The 18,733-nt window shown below is 36.0% G+C and overlaps 1 protein-coding gene across 1 annotated transcript in view; it reads left to right on the top strand.

Moving 5' to 3' along the window:
* The window catches only part of LOC105499005 (DEAH-box helicase 36), a 51,310-nt gene that overhangs the window by 6,654 nt on the left and 25,923 nt on the right, over window positions 1-18,733 (top strand). The window contains exons 2-9 of the mRNA XM_011771392.2: window positions 1,598-1,722; window positions 2,459-2,693; window positions 6,395-6,433; window positions 8,187-8,357; window positions 11,687-11,766; window positions 12,858-12,932; window positions 13,054-13,220; window positions 14,622-14,703. Of these exons, the coding sequence (XP_011769694.2) occupies window positions 1,598-1,722; window positions 2,459-2,693; window positions 6,395-6,433; window positions 8,187-8,357; window positions 11,687-11,766; window positions 12,858-12,932; window positions 13,054-13,220; window positions 14,622-14,703 (974 nt within the window). The remainder of the gene's footprint in view (window positions 1-1,597; window positions 1,723-2,458; window positions 2,694-6,394; window positions 6,434-8,186; window positions 8,358-11,686; window positions 11,767-12,857; window positions 12,933-13,053; window positions 13,221-14,621; window positions 14,704-18,733) is intronic.

Here is an 18,733-nt window from a genome sequence, read left to right as displayed (position 1 = left end):
CTTACCTTAGCTCCTGCTTCCCTCTTTTCTCCCCAAAAATAACCAAACCTCAAAAACTAAAAACACCTTGAAGAACATTCCCAACTGCCTAGTTGTTGGATACAGTGGTAATTTTTTCAGTTCTCTGCCTTAGTTATGTCAATTTTATACTTCTGATTCCTTTTTTTAACACCTTTCTTCACTTCATAGGGGTGGTTTGTCACTGTGTGCTCCTAGTCTTTTGCTTGTTCTCTTGATTATTCCTCTGACTTATTTTCTTGCCTTGGCCCCCTGAATGCCAGACTTGGTCGACCGTCTGTCCTCATCTTTGGAGGTGGTATTACTTGTAAATTAAAAGAATCCTGTGTCTGTGTGATTTCAACTTTACAGAACACTCCAAAATTTCTATCATAACTCTAAAAACAAAACCTTTCAGAGATCCATTTCCATATATTCATCTGGCTAATCATTATTACAAGTTGGGAACTTTCATCATTGTTCTTAATTGCCTAAAATCCAAACTTAGCATCCTGTTTTGACCTCCATCACCACTACATGTACACAAAAATGTACAGTAACACAGAGCAGCCTCCTCCTAATGATTCATCTTACTGCTGTTCTCTCGTGATCCACCCTCGAATTTGAAAACAATTGTCTTTGATTCTTCCTTTTTGTCTGTCTCCAACTTCCACCAAATAGTCATTAAGTCCTATGGTTTCTTTCTTTCGATTTTTGACTGTTTTCTTTTCGTTTATACTTTTACCTTCCTCCTCCTTTGGTTCTTTAACCTAACACACTCTAATTTTCACCACTCCTCATGTGTTTCCTTTTGCCTATGGATTTATATGCACATTAGAACCTAACGTTTGTAGACCCGTAGATTTTGAAGAATCTGTTTTTCAACTTTGTCTAAATATAAAAGTCTCCAAAGAATTGGGTTTTGGCAATTTTTTTTTTTTTTTTTTTTTTTTTTTTTTTTTACCTTGGACATTCTTAAATGCGTAAAGTTTCTGAAAATTTTCATGGTTCACCATGGACCTTTATCTTTGTCCAATTTGTTGTGTTTTATTCTCATTCTTTGAAGCAACTGCGTCATTTGCCACATTGGATCACCTAATGAGCACTGATCAATTTTATTTACTCCTTCTGAGCTCAGCCTTACTTACCAATATATTCTTCTGTTTAGTGTTAAGAACTTTCAAATGTTCATTGCAACCAAACTATTTCCAGTTTTCAACTTTTTTCTTAAACCATTTGAGTTTTAATAACTTCGAAATTTTAAGATAAGGAGAAATTCATAATAATTAGTATGTGAGGATTGGGAGTAAGAGAACCAGAGTTGTAGGAAGAGACATAAATGAGCTTTCTTTGCCAGTCATAATAGGGCTAATTTTTTAAATGCTTGTTGGAAAAGGTCTAGAAGGATATGTACCAAAATTTTAATATTAATTAATTAGGTCTAGGAAAGGGGATTGGGCTAGAGGACAAGTGTGAATACCTTTCTTTTATATGTATTTGTTGAACGTATATTACTTAGCTTTTATTTTCTTTAGTATCAAATAATTTTTGCATATGCTTTCTTATGGTGACAAGATGCTTTTTTCTTGGCACAAACTAGAGAGCTGTAGTACACATGGATGAACGACGAGAAGAACAAATTGTGCAGCTACTGAATTCTGTTCAAGCGAAGAATGATAAAGAGTCGGAAGCACAGATATCCTGGTTTGCTCCTGAAGATCATGGGTACAACAAGAAGTATTTTTTTAAAGAATAGGCAAAGAGTAAAAAATAACATCTTTATTTTCTTCAATAAGTGAAGTTTAACCTTGATGTACTTTTTTTTCTTATGTAGATTAAACAGATTTAGAGAATGACTTTTAAAAATTTAGATGGCATGTTTCCACAGGAAAGCTAAATGGTATGAATAATAGTGTATCTGGATATGAGGTGTATTAAGTTGTTATTTATTCTTCTCTCTACCTGTCCTCTTTGTATTTATGAAATTATTCTATCTGCGAGATCTGCAAGAAGTGAAATTGCTACTGTTTTAGAAAGGTTACAAGAACTGTATCATTTAGAGGAAAAATTAGTACAAGTATTTCATGGACTGTGTATTGTAGCATCCTATTTTTAGCTCAGAAAGGGTGGCAAGATAAAAAGATGTTGTGACATGAAACAAGTTCAAGAAAACCAGAAAAAGAGAAACACTGTAACTAACTGCAGTGAAGGAATGACTATTGTGTGGATTTTTTAACTACCACAAGGAATAACTTAATCTGGCAATATCTATTTAAAGGAAGGAAAAATTTGAATTTGTTATAAGAATCTAAGTATATTTTCATAATTACTGTACTAAGAAAAGCTTTAGATTTGGATGACTGTGAAATATTTCAACAATGTTTTGTTTTGTTTTGTTTTGTTCCAGGGTTCGAGTGGCTCTTCATCTGACCTTTCTTATTTTCTTATTTTGTCAAAACAGATATGGTACTGAAGTTTCCACTAAGAACACACCATGCTCAGAGAAGAAACTTGACATCCAGGAAAAGAAGTTGATAAACCAAGAAAAAAAAATGTTTAGAATCAGGAACAAATCATATATTGACCGAGATTCTGAGTATCTCTTGCAAGAAAATGAGCCAGATGGAACTTTAGACCAAAAATTATTGGAAGATTTACAAAAGAAAAAAAATGACCTTCGGTATATTGAAATGCAGGTAGTAGAAAGATGTCAAAAAATATTTTGTCATTTTTTTTCTTATACTTTCTAAAAATGTATATATGGTTAGAGGTAGCTGCATGGCATAGATCAGTGAGATCCTCAACAAGACATCCTCGGTGGGAATTACTTTATTTTCGAATGGTAGAGAAAAGCAGTGGGAATGGAAGTTACACATAACCTACAGTATCCTATCTCATCCACAGAAGCTTATGTGGTGAGGAGAAGAAATGTTTGAGAAATGCTGGTGCAAATGGAAAAAAAAAAACTTACTCTTCAGCTTTTCTAGGCCAGTTTAGTGAGGTGCCATGTGCAGTAAAGGCAGTTAAAATTGTAAAGCTTGTTCCAGGTTACTTAATACATCTCTTTTTTTGTAGATGATAAAATTAAATATTTCAGAAGTTATATGATGTGCTATGTTCACTAACATTGTAAATACAGGACTATCACAAGACCTGAGAGTCTCCTGAATTCTGATATTTTCTTTCTACGCTAGGCAAGATATTTTAAGGTCCCTTTCAGTTAAAACATAAAATTGTATGATTTGTGGGTGTTCTAGAGGTGTAATAAAGTGGTTGCATGTATGTGTGTATATTTTTAAAAGAAATTACTGAGGGAACTCTGAGGGCCATATCTTAATATGTAAATACACATTGCTGTTTTTGATAAAGAAAGGATATAGCACCTCCTATAGGAAAGAAAGGATCCCTCAGCTAACTGATGAAAGCTGAATTTCCTTATTAGGAAAGAATGATCCACGGACTGTTACTGATGAAAGTTGGATTTCCTTATTAGAATAGATAAGCCGAGGTTGTCCAGGGCCAAATTGTGTAGCTCTTTGATGCCTGTTGGGTAAAACTGATTTGAAAATGGAGGAAATTTCAGGGTGAATTAATTCAGAATCTTCTGGTTGAGAAGAGCTGCTTGAACAGCCTTAAGAACAAGGAGAATTAGTGTCTTTCTCTTTGCTATATATGGTAGACAGAACTCATATACTAAAGATGGGTGATTGATCTAGTTCAGAGAAAGAAAAAAATGTGTAAAACATTTGAAAAGTTGATGGTCTTCCTATTTCTCATGTGTTGTCATAAATGCTTCATATATACTACATGATTTAAGCTTCTCAACAACCTTGAATAAGAGACTACATGTCTGTTGTAGATGAGGAAAAAGATTTAGGTTAAGTGACCTACCTAAGGTTGCATAGCTCATAACAGAATCAGATCTAAAATTCAGCTGTGTTTAAGAACTCAGCTTTTTAATCATTTTTAGCCATGTGCAATATTTTTTCTTGATGTTCTTTAATAAACATTAATTTTCTGCTTCCTGAATACCAGTTATTGTGCTATATGTGTGTGTGTGTATGTGTATATATATTTGAGACAGGGTCTCAGTCTGTGACCCAGGCTAGAGTGCAGTGGTGCCATCATGGCTCACTGCAACCTCGACCTCCCGGGCTCAAGTGATCCTCCCACCTTAGCCTCCTGAGTAGCTGGGACTACAGGAATGTGCCAGTACGCCTGGTTAATTTTTGTAATTTTTGTGGAGATAGGGTTTTGCTTTGTTGCCCAGGCTGGTCTTGAACTCATGGGCTTGAGCGATCCTCCCACCTCAACCTCCCCAAATTCTGGAATTATGGGTGTGAGTCACCATGCCAGCCAATTGTGCTTATTACTCTTTTTTTAAGAGTAATAAGATATTTCCTGTCCTCAGAGAGCTTACAGTTGAACTATCTCACATCTTGGTGATGGTCAAAAGCACATAGAAACTTTGGCTGCCTTGGGAAAGAATATTGGACTATACTTCTCTTTCCAGTGGCATTTACATGTGTAAATCATATATGGTTAATGCCAGTTTGAAATGCAGTGGGATACCTTGTGTATAAGTATGTGTTAAGATGGTAACATTTGACTACCTGGGGTGTTAATACTTATGTCATTAAAAAATAGTTTTTAGATAATTTAAAAATTATTACAAGAGAAGTTATTATAAGGTAAAGTAAGTGTGGTAGCTTTTGTTATTTTAAAATCGCTAGAATTTATTTCAGTCATCACAGTGATTGTTATTTTTATGGTGCTGATAAGAATTACCTGACCATGACAAACATGACAATAATATAATACTAGATTACCAAAGACAATTCTAATTTTATTAATTTTATATATATATATATTTTTTAATTATTTCCTTTTTTTTTTTTTTTTTTTTTTTTTGAGATGGAGTCTTGCTCTGTCACCCAGGCTGCAGTGCAATGGCGCGATCTCAGCTCACTGCAACCTCCACCTGCCAGGTTCAAGCAATTCTCCTGCCTCACCCTCCCAAGTAGCTGGGACTACAGGCGTGCGCCACCATGCCCGGCTAATTTTGTGTAGTTTTAGCAGAGACAGGGTTTCACCATGCTGGCCAGGCTGGTCTCAAACTCCTGACCTCATGATCTGCCTGCCTCGGCCTCCCAAAGTGCTGGGATTACAGGTGTCAGCCACCACACCCGGTCAGTTTTTTCCATTTTTTTTTTTTTTTTTTTTTTTTTTGAGACGGAGTCTTGCTCTGTCACCCAGGCTGGAGTGCAGTGGCCGGATCTCAGCTCACTGCAAGCTCCGCCTCCCGGGTTTACGCCATTCTCCTGCCTCAGCCTCCCGAGTAGCTGGGACTACAGGCGCCCGCCACCTCGCCCGGCTAGTTTTTTGTATTTTTTAGTAGAGACGGGGTTTCACCGTGTTAGCCGGGATCGTCTCTCGATCTCCTGACCTCGTGATCCGCCCATCTCGGCCTCCCAAAGTGCTGGGATTACAGGCTTGAGCCACTGCGCCCGGCCACCAGTTTTTTCCATTTTAATAAAGGGCGTTTGTTAAAGCTGACTTTATTTTTATGCCACTGAAGATTCTTTTTTTACATTATATGTACTTAGTTGAATGTAAACTACAGTACTGCTTCTTAAGTATTTATGTAATATGGGTATAAAGTTCCATAAAAGTTTTCAGAATTAGGAAGAAATTGTCACATAAATACAGGAAAGAATAGTCATTCCTTTTGTAGTATTCTAATTGTAATTTAACACATTGGAAATCTGTTGAGTAGCTTATATGGGTTATATGTGTCAGAAACTGGTATTTGCTTTTTATATAAAGGTTTTTCATTTAGACATTGTGGCAACCCTGTGAGATAAAATCTTTTAGACGTTCACACTTTATGACTTAACTGAGATCACAGCTCTAAAATGGCAGTACCACATTTTCTGACTGTGCAGATACTACTTTTCTCTTACACTCAAAGACAAGTATCCTGAAATAATTTCTGAATCTGCTCCAGTGTGGCTAATGTATTAGTAAATAGTATACTGTTGGGTGGGAAAAGATAATACAGAAATCAAATCTAAGATGAATATATAAAACATATTGAAAAATAGTGAAAGTAATTTAGCAATCATTAGAATGCTGTTAGGACAGATCCGATTTCATTTTACTGCCACTGAGTTTAAAGCATTGTCTCCATTTTGCTGGGAATGGAGTTCTGGTTTTGAATGTTTCAGACATAAAAGGAATTGATAAATTATTCTTTATAATTTTTTTACACAAGCCATAAGATAATAAAAATACTTTTGGATTCTAGCGAATTTACCCTATGATATATCCTAATTACCATGATTATAATTTAATTACATATCTTTTGTGAAAATTTAAAACTTTTTTTAAATTTCAGCATTTCAGAGAAAAGCTGCCTTCATATGGAATGCAAAAGGTAAAGTGTTTTTTTCCACTATTTAATTTGATTTACAAATTAAATACACAATTTTTTTATTTTTAAAGAGCTCTGTATCAAGAAAAAAATGTAAATTAATGAACTTTCTTCTACAGGATAGTATTGGAAGTTAATTTTATTCTTTTGAATTAAGGACAGAAAGAAATAAAAGGATATAAACAATTTTCCTGATGTTTTCTCCTGTTTTTGTTCATAATTGAAATCTTTGAAATTTAAAAAGTAAAATTTCCCCTTATAAGTTACTTTGGATAAATAGCTTGCACTTAAGTCAAGACCAGACACTTCAGTTAAGATTAATGTACAAATTAATGTATTAATTAAAATCAAGGTGCGAAATAACTTATGTACTACTAAAAATACAGTTCTTTAATTTATTACGCTATATCTTAAAATATGATTACCCTATATAGAATAATATGATCGCTCATCCTTCTCTGTTTTCTCAACCTTATTTTATTTTACTTTATTTTTTGCTTTTCATAGCACTTATTACCACCTGACATTTGTGTGTCTTCCCTTCCCAGGCCAGTGTAAGTTCTTGAGGATAGGATTTGTTTTGTTCACTCTGTGTCTCTTGACTCAGAACAGTGCCTGGCATTCTAAAGACATCCAGTAAACAAATACCTATTGAATGGATGAATCACATTTCACTTCTCGGTATTTACCAGCTATAATTTCAGTGTTCAAACTTAAAACTTTTTTCTGATATATATACATCTATATATATGTATAATGTGTTAGAATAAGTGGGGAATTTTTTTTTTTTTTTTTTTTTGAAAGGGAGTCTTGCTCTGTCACCAGGTTGGAGTGCAGTGGCATGATCTCGGCTTACTGCAACCTCTGACTCCTGGATTCTAGCGATTCTCCTACCTCAGCTTCCTGAGTAGCTGAGGTTACAGGTGCCCACCACCATGCCCAGCTAATTTTTGTAGTTTTAGTAGAGATGGGGTTTCACCATGTTGGCCAGGATGGTCTCGATCTCCTGACCTCGAGATCCACCTGCCACTGCCTCCCAAAGTGCTGGGATTATAGGCGTGAGCCACTATGCCTGGCCTAAGTGGGGAATTTTTAAAAGGTTTTCAAATTAAATTGTTTTGTACATGAAAATAACCCCTAACATCCCTTTGAGATAGTAAGATGACTTTGTTTATACAGTGAATATTATTACTAAAAATACTAATACATACAATTTTGTAGAAGAACATCTTCCCCAAGTGTGAGGTTTTCTAGATAGCTTTGGTTTAGATATTTAATGACTTTATTTTAATTATTTGAAAGGAAGTCATTTTAAACTACAGTATTTTCTTCCTTGTTCCTAAAATGGCATACAAAACTTGTTCTGCAGACAAAGCCATATTTATGAATTATGATATAAATTCGTAATGTCATCAGTAGTTGTTTAGGCCGGGAGTTTGCTTCTGTAGTCAGTAGCCCCACATGTCAACATTATTTTAATTCTTCTGCGTGGAACTTATAAGCTATCTCTTCTTGTTTATGTCAGTATGTTTTTCTTTAACAGTGCTTTGGCTTTGTTCTTTATAGTTTGGTGTACTTATCTCTTGCAGATTGGTAGATCCAGATATCCAAACTGCCGGTATTGGATATGACAAAATTTAGAAAACATTAATATATTTTTTAAAAATAATTATCTTCAGTTTGGTCGAATTTTGATTAATATCTTTTTTCAAACTTAGACAACATGTGATTTTCTTTATTTTCCCTTTTGAAATAGGAATTGGTAAATTTAATTGATAAACATCAGGTAACAGTAATAAGTGGTGAAACTGGTTGTGGCAAAACCACTCAAGTTACTCAGTTCATTTTGGATAACTACATTGAAAGAGGAAAAGGATCTGCTTGTAGGATCGTTTGTACTCAGCCAAGAAGAATTAGTGCCATTTCAGTAAGTAATCTCTTAACTTATTACAAATGTCTTTTTTAAAGTAATCTTGCTAGAACCTACTGATTCTGAAGGTGTGGAGTGATTCTTAATTAGGCTTAGGATTTGTGACTGTGAAAGCAAATATTTGCTTAACATGTTTAATAATAAAGGCCAAAAAATTGAGTAACCACTGTCTTAACAGATAATAGATATTTATGAATTCAAGATAAACTTTATATCCAGGCAAATTTCAGTGTGTATTCACAAGAATGAAATAGATAAAATGTTTCCGGAATTGATTACAAGCTTCAAATGATCTCCATCATTTGATTCCTTTACATTTTACTACTTGGATTATTTAATTTTTTTTTTTTTACTTCTGTCATTTTTTCAGTATATGAATGGTGGTGAAAGTGGGAAACCTTTTAAGCTGTATTTCTATAATCAGTGTTTTATTTAATTATTTTTTGAGATAGGGTCTTACTTTGTCACTTAAGGTGGAATGCAGTGGTGATAACACGGCCTCAGTGCAGCCTCAACCTCTAGAGTTCAAGTGATCCTCCTGCCTCAGCCCCCCAAGTAGGTGGTACTATAGGCATGTGCCACCATCCCTGGCTAATATTTGTATTTTTTGTAGAGATGGGGTTTTGCCGTGTTGCCCATGCTGGTCTTGAATACTGGGCTCAAATGATCTGCCCACTTAAGCCTCCCAAAGTGCTGGGATTATAGGCATAAGCCACTGTGCCCAGTCATAGTCAGTCATTTTGAATGCAGCTACTCAGTAAGAGGAAATTTATCATGAGGAAAAATAAGGTATTGTTTCTGGTTTGTCAAGTCCAAAATTTTGGGAAGGCATACATAAGTAACACTTATAAGTAACTTATTTCAGGTTGACTATACGAAATCCAGAATGCTCCCAAATCTAGAACTGTTTGAGTACCAACATGGAAATGCTCACTAGAGCATTTCACATTTTGGATTTTCATATTTGGGATGCTTAACAAGGGCAAGTATAATGAAAATATTCCAAAATCCAAAACCGGAAACACTTCTGGTCCTGATCATTTTGGCTAAGGAATACTCAACCTGTACATTGATTTTGTTGTTATTATTTTTAGTTAGATGACCTAGTTAAATATGTTTTATATATTTTTTAAAGGTGTTTGGGGTTTCTTGTCATATTTCAGTATGCATAGTGAATTTATTTATGCTGTATAATTTTGTGTATAAATTATAAAGGTTTGTGTTTGTCTTTGGTTTTATGACACTGCTGTTTATCACATGTCTAAGTCATTTAATATAGAATCTGTGGTTAAAAACATTACCAATTACGACAGTATTTCTCAGAAAATACAGTATATGTTTTAAGCTTTGGTTTCTAAGAAGTACTATAAAGAAAGAGCAGTAGACTTCACTGCTTTTAAAAAAAAATTGTGTAAATTTATGGGATACAAGTGCAATTTTGTTACATGCATAGATTCTGTAGTGGTTAAGTGAGGGCTTCTAGGGTGTCCATCACCCACATCATATACATTGTACCCATTAAGTAATTTCTCATCATCTGTCCCCCTCCTACCTTCTCTTCTGAGTCTCCATTGTTTGTCATTCCATACTTTATGTCAACATATACCTGGTTTTTAGCACCCACTTATGTGAGATATGATATTTGTCTTTCTGTGTCTATTTCGACATGATTTCACTCTCACAGCTGAATAGTATTATTCCATTCCTTATCCAGTCATCCATTGATGGGCACTTAGATTGATTCCATATCTTGACTATTGTGAATGGTACTGTGATAAACATGCAAGACAGGTGTTTTTTTGTTTGTTTGGTTGGTTGGTTGGTTTTTTTTGATACATTGATTTCTTTTCCTTTGGGTACAAACCCAGTAGTGGGATTGCTGGATCAAATGATAGCGCTATTCTTAGTTCTATCCATATTGTTATCTATAGAGGCTGTACTAATTTACATTCCCACTAACAGTATGTAAGAGTTCTCTTTTATCCATGTCCTGGCCAAGATCTATTATTTTTTGACTCTTTCATAGTAGCCATTTTGACTGGAGTAAGATGATTTCTCATTGTGGTTTTAATTTGCATTTCTCTGATGATGATGTTGTGCATTTTTCGTATACCTGTTGGCCATTTGTATATCTTCTTTTGAAAAATGTCTGTTCCTGTCTTTTGCCCTCCTTCTAATGAGATGATTTGTCTTTTGTTGTTGTTGTTTGAGTTTCTTGTGTATACTGGATATTTGTCCGCTGCTGAATGAATAGTTTGTACATATTTTCTTCCATTCTGGAGATTATCTGTTTACTCTGTTGATTATTTCTTTTGTTGTGTAGAAATTTCTCAGTTGATTCCCATTTGTCTATTTTTATTTTTGTCGTCTGTGCTTTTGAGGTCTTAGTCATAAATTCTTGGCCTAGACCAATGTCTGAAAGAGTTTTTCCCTAGGTTTTCTTCTAGTAGTTTTAGTTTCAGGTGGTCTTCACCCTTTTATGGGGATGATATTCCAGGAAATAGCATAAAATTACGGAATGGTGAAAAATAAACCACTTTTGTTATAACACAGTTTTGTAGCTAGACTTAAATATTTTCACTAATATATAGCCGTTATTGTATATGCAGATAGTAGGAATAAATGCTAAGTAGGTAATTTTTTTCTTCTTTTTTCACCATCTGTTGGAATTTGAGTAGACAGGTTAATGTGGTCTGTCAGTGTGTACTAGGTATACTTTGGAAAGTTTTACTTCCAAAATATTATTTCTTAGAAATTATGCCATTTTCTATTTCTGATCCCTTATTATCACTGTTCTGTCATGAAATAACTGTCAGTTACTTTTAGTTGTACAAATCAGTATTAGATTATAACATTTCATCTTTCCAAAGCTTATTTTTGGCAGTTGTAACTTTCAAAGCATGACCAAGAACTAGAAATTCAACACCAGTCCCTACCACAAACAAAAACACAAGGGAAGAGTATCAATATGTAATTACTTTCGAATTACACATAACTTCTACAAGTTTAGATCTTGATTTGCAGCTCTTAGAAAAGACCAAAAATGTATAAATTAATGAGAGGATGCTATAGAAAGGCGCTTTGAAACTAGTGATGAGAGAACTTGGCCTTACAAGATTTTATAAGAGGAAATGAAAAATAAGCATGAACAGCTCTTGAGAGAGGCACACACTGTTTTAGATACCTCAGATTTTAATATCTGTTTTTTTTTTAACTCATTGAGAAATCTGAAGAGCAATTTTTCAACTGTCCGAGATTTTCATGGATATTCAGGATATTTGTTCTAAAGGAAATTATATTCTCTTTATATTTTATTTGAATTAAAGGTTGCGGAAAGAGTGGCTGCAGAAAGGGCAGAATCTTGTGGCAATGGTAATAGTACTGGATATCAAATTCGTCTCCAGAGGTAAGAAATGTTCACTTCTTATATGCAAGCAGATTTTATGAAACTTTGAAGCTGGAGATTCAAAAGAAAGGATATTTTCCCCATTTTTATGATGGTTATTACTATTACAATTACCATTTAAAATAATTGCAGCATAGATGGCTTGCTGCCACAAATTTATCTTTTAACCCAATCGGACTTCGATTGCCTTTTTAAAATGGTGCTTTTATATTTGGAATGATTAGAAAAATAAACATTTTTCCTGGACATAGATTAGTAGACCATTACTCTCTCTGAAAAGATTGTGTTCTATACCTTTCAGTACCACCTCCACACACTTCTGACTGACTTTTTAAATTGATTTTGGTATCTTAACCCCCTATCCAACTCCACTGTGCAGTACATATCTGGTCCTTTTCTGGAGCTTCGGACTCCATTTGCCTTTTTATGTTTTAATTTACTTAACGTTTTTTAGAGATAGGTTCTCATTCTGTCGCTCTGGCCAGAGATAGGTTCTCATTCTGTCGCTCTGGCCGAAGTGCAGTGGTGCAGTCAGCTCACTGCAGCCTAAGACTCCTGTGTTCAAGCAATCCTCCCACCTCAACCTCTCAAGTAGGTGGGGCTATCAGTGCACACCACTATGACTGGCTAATTTTTTTTACTTTTCAAGACTGAATCTCCCTATGTTGTCCAGGTTGATCTTGAACTCCTAGGCTCAAGCAACCCTCCCATCTCAGCCTCAAAGTGTTGGGATTACAGGCGTGAGCCACCATGCCTGACACGTTTGCCTTTTCAAATGAGTGAACTTTCCAATTATGAACCAAATATTTAGGCCCTGTAAGTAAGTCAGTTGTTATCTCAATGTCAATGGTCTTATCTTTTAAAAGAAATTAACATTGTATCAATGACAACAATGATAATGTATAATGAATTTGAATGAAGTATTTCCCATTACCCTATTGTGGTGGGTGTTCTTATAACTAAAAAAAAAAATGAAGATTTTCATTAAAACTGAAAGCATTTCTAAAATTGAAGATATAAACCTTTGTGGTAGTTAGCTAATTACTAGGAAAGAAAACCAAGAATTATTAGTTCATGTCTTTCATTCACAGTCGGTTGCCAAGGAAACAGGGTTCTATCTTATACTGTACAACAGGAATCATCCTTCAGTGGCTCCAGTCAGACCCGTGAGTATGTTTCAATTAAGGAAATATAAGTATTATGAAAAGATGTAATTATTAAATTGGATTTTACTAGTCATTAAAGAAAAATGGTTTTAAAATTTTGTACTTCACACTTCTGCCTTAGGTGTTTGTCCAGCGTTAGTCATATCGTACTTGATGAAATCCATGAAAGAAACCTGCAGTCAGATGTTTTAATGACTGTTGTTAAAGATCTTCTCAATTTTCGATCTGACTTGAAAGTAATACTGATGAGTGCAACATTGAATGCAGAAAAGTTTTCAGAATATTTTGGTGAGTAAAATGTGTAGTTACTACATTAGAAAAGGTACTAGAAAACCACTTAATTAAAAAAAATTAATATGGTACTAGGTAAAGAGTAGTCAAAATGAATGTTTAGCTATTAATTTTATTTTAATATTATTCTACCCTACAGTTTCATGGATTAGACAGTTGGGTCTATTTTTAAATGATGGCATCATCTCTGATAGTGAGGACAGGTAGCTTCTTGTTGCTACCGCCACACAATTAAGATGGCATCGTTGAAATCAAACCACAGATTTGCGTAATTTTATAAACTTCTTTCTGTAATTTTTCTGTGGCTTTTATCTACTATCACAGGTTAGGGTGGCAGTTTTCTGCTAATACTGCTAGTGACCACTTAACGAAACACCTTCAGTGTTCCAGGTAGTATATTTACCACTTTGTCTTCCTTAGTCTTTATAATACTTTTTGAGGTACGTACTATTATTCACATTTTTACAGATGAGAAAGCAGCCTCAGAGCAGTTAAGTAGCTTTCCCAAGCTGAACGTAGATTGGACCAGCTGCAAAGCACATTCTTTTAAAATCAGTCCTAACTGTCTTTCCTGCTTACACTTGTGAAGGAAAGAAGGGGAAAGGGAGGGAATTACAATGTAATATAGTTATGTTTAATAAATGTTCTTGTCATCAGCATTATAAAAGTCCTTTAAAATACATCCCAGTTAAACTGAAAACCATGTAAGGTTAGTTGGGGTAGGTGTTATTGTTGTTTTTTTAAAATGAGGCTTCTAGAACTAACATTGAGTACCTTGCTCAAATGTATGCACGTCATATGTAGAGCAGTGATACCTGCTCAGATATTTTTGACCTCCCATGTGATGTTTGATTTTTCAGTGTGTACTGCTTGTTTTCCTTGTTATGAAATGTAAAGAGCATTTAAATAACAATGCTGAAGTGATTTTTTTATTAGTAATTTTGAAATTGTAACAATTTATTTGTTTAGGTCTTGTTTTGATTACTTTTCTCCACTAATTCTGGGTGCTACAAGTAGTAATGCTTATCTGGAATTCAGTAAAACTTCGATATTCTGGATATTCTGTTATGATACCATCTGGGTTAATGATGAAGAGAAAATAGACTTCTAACTAATGGATTTTGAGTTCAACTTAAAACTCTATTCTTTGGTATTCTGTGTTATTTTGTAGAACTGAGATGTGTGTACAGTTTGGTAGCAGTAAAGTGGTATTGAGTGAAGACTAGACTGCTGCTTTTTATTAAAGTAGATATGGAAAAATAGGGTAGAACTGTAAAAGCTACAGGACCATTTTCTGGAATTAATAGTAAGTAATAGAGTCATTGTCCTATTTACAGTATATTAATTTTTTTAACATTTGAGTACAAATTTATGCTTATATTTTGTCTGCCGTGATAGGTAACTGTCCAATGATACATATACCTGGTTTTACCTTTCCGGTTGTGGAATATCTTTTGGAAGATATAATTGAAAAAATAAGGTAAGTAAACATTAGAAAATAAAAAACATTAAAAAGTACTAATATATCACTTTTCTTATGTCAAACTTTAGTCTCAGAAACCCACCATTGACTACCGCCTTGTAAAAAAATTGCTGGGAATTAGCTATACTTGGCTGCACATTAAAATTACCTGGAGCTTTTTAAACTCCAGATGCCTAATTTATACTCCTACCTAAATTACATTACAATGTCTGAGGTAGTAGCCAGGCATCAGTGGGGTTTGTTTTTTTTTTTTTTTTTTTTTTTTTTTGGAGACAGAGTCTCTCTCTGTCACCCAGCCTATAGTGCAGTGTAGCCATCTCCACTCACGGCGACCTCCGCCTTCCAGGTTGAAGTGATTCTCCCACCTCAGCCTCCCAAGTAACTGGGATTACAGGCACACACCACTGTGCACAGCTAATTTTTGTATTTTTAGTAGAAACACAGTTTTACCATGTTGGCCAGGCTGGTCTCAAACTCCTGACCTCACGTGATCTGCCCGCTTCAGCATCCCAAAGTAGTGGGATTACAGGCATGAGCTACCACGCCTGGCTGGCATCAGTGTTTTTTGAAGATCCCTGGGCAGCAAAGTTTGGGAACCTTTGTCTTAAGTGTTTGAGCCGTTTTGATGGTTCTGTTACCTGATTTTTACTTTCCTTTGTTGGCTTCCATTGCCTAACATTTAAATATAATTTCCCCCAGGCTTCTCAATCATTTATGTTTTCACTGTGCAAACCTGTTTATATCCCTGACTGTAGTTGTATATTTTCACAGCTTTCAGTAGTATAGCTTCAGAACTGAAGCTTCTCCTGATCTTTGAACTGGCTTTCTACTCAGTAGTAGTCTAGCACCACAGATGCCTTGAACCTAACATTTCTCAAGCCTAAATTGTTATCTTATATTCTCCCACCAAAAAAATAAAACAATGTTTTATACTTTATACTTTACTGTATAATGGTTAATGATTATCCTCCACTCAGTTTTCTAACCTATAAATCAAAAGCTAGTGTGTATCAGGCAGTTATATACCAGAGTATGGCAACTGTTTTACACGCTGAGTAACCAAGTTAATCCAAGTCATTTTGTATTTGCCTTCAAACAGACACAAACCGTGGGAACTTTCTTCTTGAACATGCCTTTTCATTTTTATTTGTTTGCCAAGGTCCTTATTGTCTCTCCTGTGCTATATAATAGTTACTCTTTTGGTACTATATTCTTCACTCTTAGGATTGCTGCCATGTATTTTCCTAAAAACAATTTGTTCATGTGAGCTTTCTTCTCCTGGGCAAGCTCCTTGCATATGTGATATCTCTTTAAGAAACTGTTAAGAGCCTTTTTTGGTTTGCCATGGCTATAATAGAGCACATCAGCTGGTATGCCTAAGTTACTGATTCCCTCAGCATTCTGACCACTGGCCTTTTGCTGCTAGCAGACTTCTCCAGGAGCTTGTGTAGAATTGTATTTGTATTCTTTGATGGGAAAAAGACTGAGAAGCACAGCCCCATAGGATCAGGTTCAAATTCCTTAGCTGGTCATTCCAAGGCCCTTTACAGTGTGTCCCCATCCTCTTTTCTAGCCTCATTTCCCAGTCACGTGTCCTATGGCCTGCTTGTGCTAAGTATACCATTCCATAATGGTATATTTAGCATGCCATGCCCTCTCATTCATGAATTTGCGCTGTTATGTTTTCCTTCCTCTTAGACCTTTATATGCCATCTTCTCCATCCTTTCATTTGTAAGCTATTGATTATATAAGAAAAATCCCAGCTTCATTGCTTGTTAAGCCTTCCGTAATACCTCTCACAGACTTGAATTCTCCTTTTTTTTGTTTTTTTGGAGACAGAGTTTCACTCCATCGCCAGGCTGGAGTGCAGTGGTGTGATCTCCGCTCACTGCAACCTCCACCTCCCGGGTTCAAGCAATTCTTCTGCCTCAGCCTCCTGAGTACCTGGGACTATAGGTGCATGCCACCATGCCCAGCTGATTTTTGCATTTTTAGTAGAGATGGGGTTTCACCATGTTTGCCAGGATGGTCTCGATCTCTTGACCTTGTGATCTGCCCCCCTCGGCCTCCCAAACTGCTGGGATTACAGGTGTGAGCCACCACACCCGGGCGGCCTTTAATTCTTTCTCATCTGTATTCCTGCAACATTTGTATCATATCTCTTATAACACTTATGTTATTTGTTGTATAGTGTATCTCTTTGTATTTGCCTCTTGCACTAGATTTCAGACTTTTTGGGGTTCAGGATTTTGTCTTGTTTATTTTAGTAACTAGTACATAGCACAGTGCCTAACCTATGGTAAATCTGAATGAAAAAAAGGACAGCCAGGCATGGTGGCTCATGTCTGTAATCCCAATGCTTTGGTAGGCAGAGGTGGGGCAGATCGCTTGAGCCCAGCAGTTCAAGACCAGTCTGGGCAACGTGGTGAAACCCCGTCTCTACAAAAAATACAAAAGTAAGCTGCATGAGGTGCCATGCGCTTATAGACCCAGCTACTCAGGACGCTGAGGTGGGAGGATTTCTTGAGCCTGGGAGGCGGAGATTGCAGTGAATAGAGATCACACCACTGCACTGCAGCCCAGGTGACAAAGGGAGACCGTGTTTCAAAAAGGGATTGGGGACTAGATGTAGAAACACTTGGGATGAGATTTTTCAAGACTCTAAAGTTATCTTAAGAAAACCAGGAAGTGAGAGTGGAAGGTGAGAGCAAAGTTCCTACAACCATTTTTATATGAAAAAAAATCTGCTGAGTTTTGACCATTTATTTCACAAGTATTTACTCAATGCTTTGCACTGTGCTAGGGTCTGAACATTAAGCAAGGGGAGACTTGGTATATTCTCTCAGAATTTATTTGTAGACAGGGAGACACATAAGCTGTTATATATGAAGTCTGAGGGAAGTGAAGAGTATATTAGAAATTAGATTTTATATGTTAGGTAGAGACTGGTCAAGTTAGGAAAGCAGTTGAAGTCAAAGTAGGAAAGAGGGAAATGTATATGTCAGAGAAGATAGAACATACTAAAAGCCTCAGAGAGACAGCATGTAATGGTCTTCCATGTCCTGATGTTATCATCAGCGGCCATAAATTTTCTGTATCCTCCCTCTTCATTTCCACTTTTTACCATGTGTCCCACATCCTATCATGGCACATTTAGCAATTGCTTGCCAGGAAAATAATAGGCAACTGCTTGGCAACAATGAAAACAAAGTTTTGAGGATCAATAATCTGAAGGCACCTGATGGAAACTTGCTTTCTGAAGCTCCCTGGATGTTAGGGAATGCATATGGAATTGTAGCCAAGCAGTCTCTTGAAACGAAAAGATGGTATCTGTGCTTTTGTCATCTGCTGATCAACTCTAAGAGGAGAGTTGAATGAGGGTGTTCCTTGATTAGAGATTTTCATCAGAAGCTCCTGGCTGTCCCCTTCCCAGAAGAAGAGCTGCACAGCAGGGAGGTAGCAAAGAAAATACAATGACCGGAACAAGAGCAGGGCAAGATGATATGGAGGGTTGTGATTGGAGGTGGGAGGATTGAAGGTTACCTCTGTTTTGCAATTTCTGGAAAGGGAGCCGACTGTGGGTCCATCCTGCTGACTAGAACCAATCTGTGTCTCAGTTTGCCCTACCTCAAGTTGGTGCCTCTGTATGTATCTAAGACTTAGGGGAATTCTGGGTCACAGGTACTGAATAGGGAAGGGGATTAACATTTTCTGGGTGTCTGCTATACATGAGGCTTTATCACTTTTTTTTTTAACTTTATCACATTTTTAAAAATCTCATGCCAGTACTGTTATAAACATATTAATCTCTCAAATAATATAACTAAAGACCAGATATTTAATGCCTTATATAAGGTCATGCAGCTAGTCAGTAGCTGAGCAAGGACATCAATTCTGACTTGGGAGTCCATGCTCCAACCCCTCCCCCATTCCATCTAGAGGCTGTCCTCTAGTTGAACTCAGAGACGCCTTGGGGTTAAAGTGTGGGTTCATTTTTATCTTTTCCCACCCCATGCCTCGCAGGAC

Source organism: Macaca nemestrina, chromosome 2 (assembly GCF_043159975.1).
Source record: "Macaca nemestrina isolate mMacNem1 chromosome 2, mMacNem.hap1, whole genome shotgun sequence".
In the NCBI taxonomy this organism is placed as follows: Eukaryota; Metazoa; Chordata; class Mammalia; order Primates; family Cercopithecidae; genus Macaca; species Macaca nemestrina.
The sequence above is the reverse complement of the archived record's forward strand: the minus strand, read 5'-3'. Positions and strand labels throughout refer to the sequence as shown.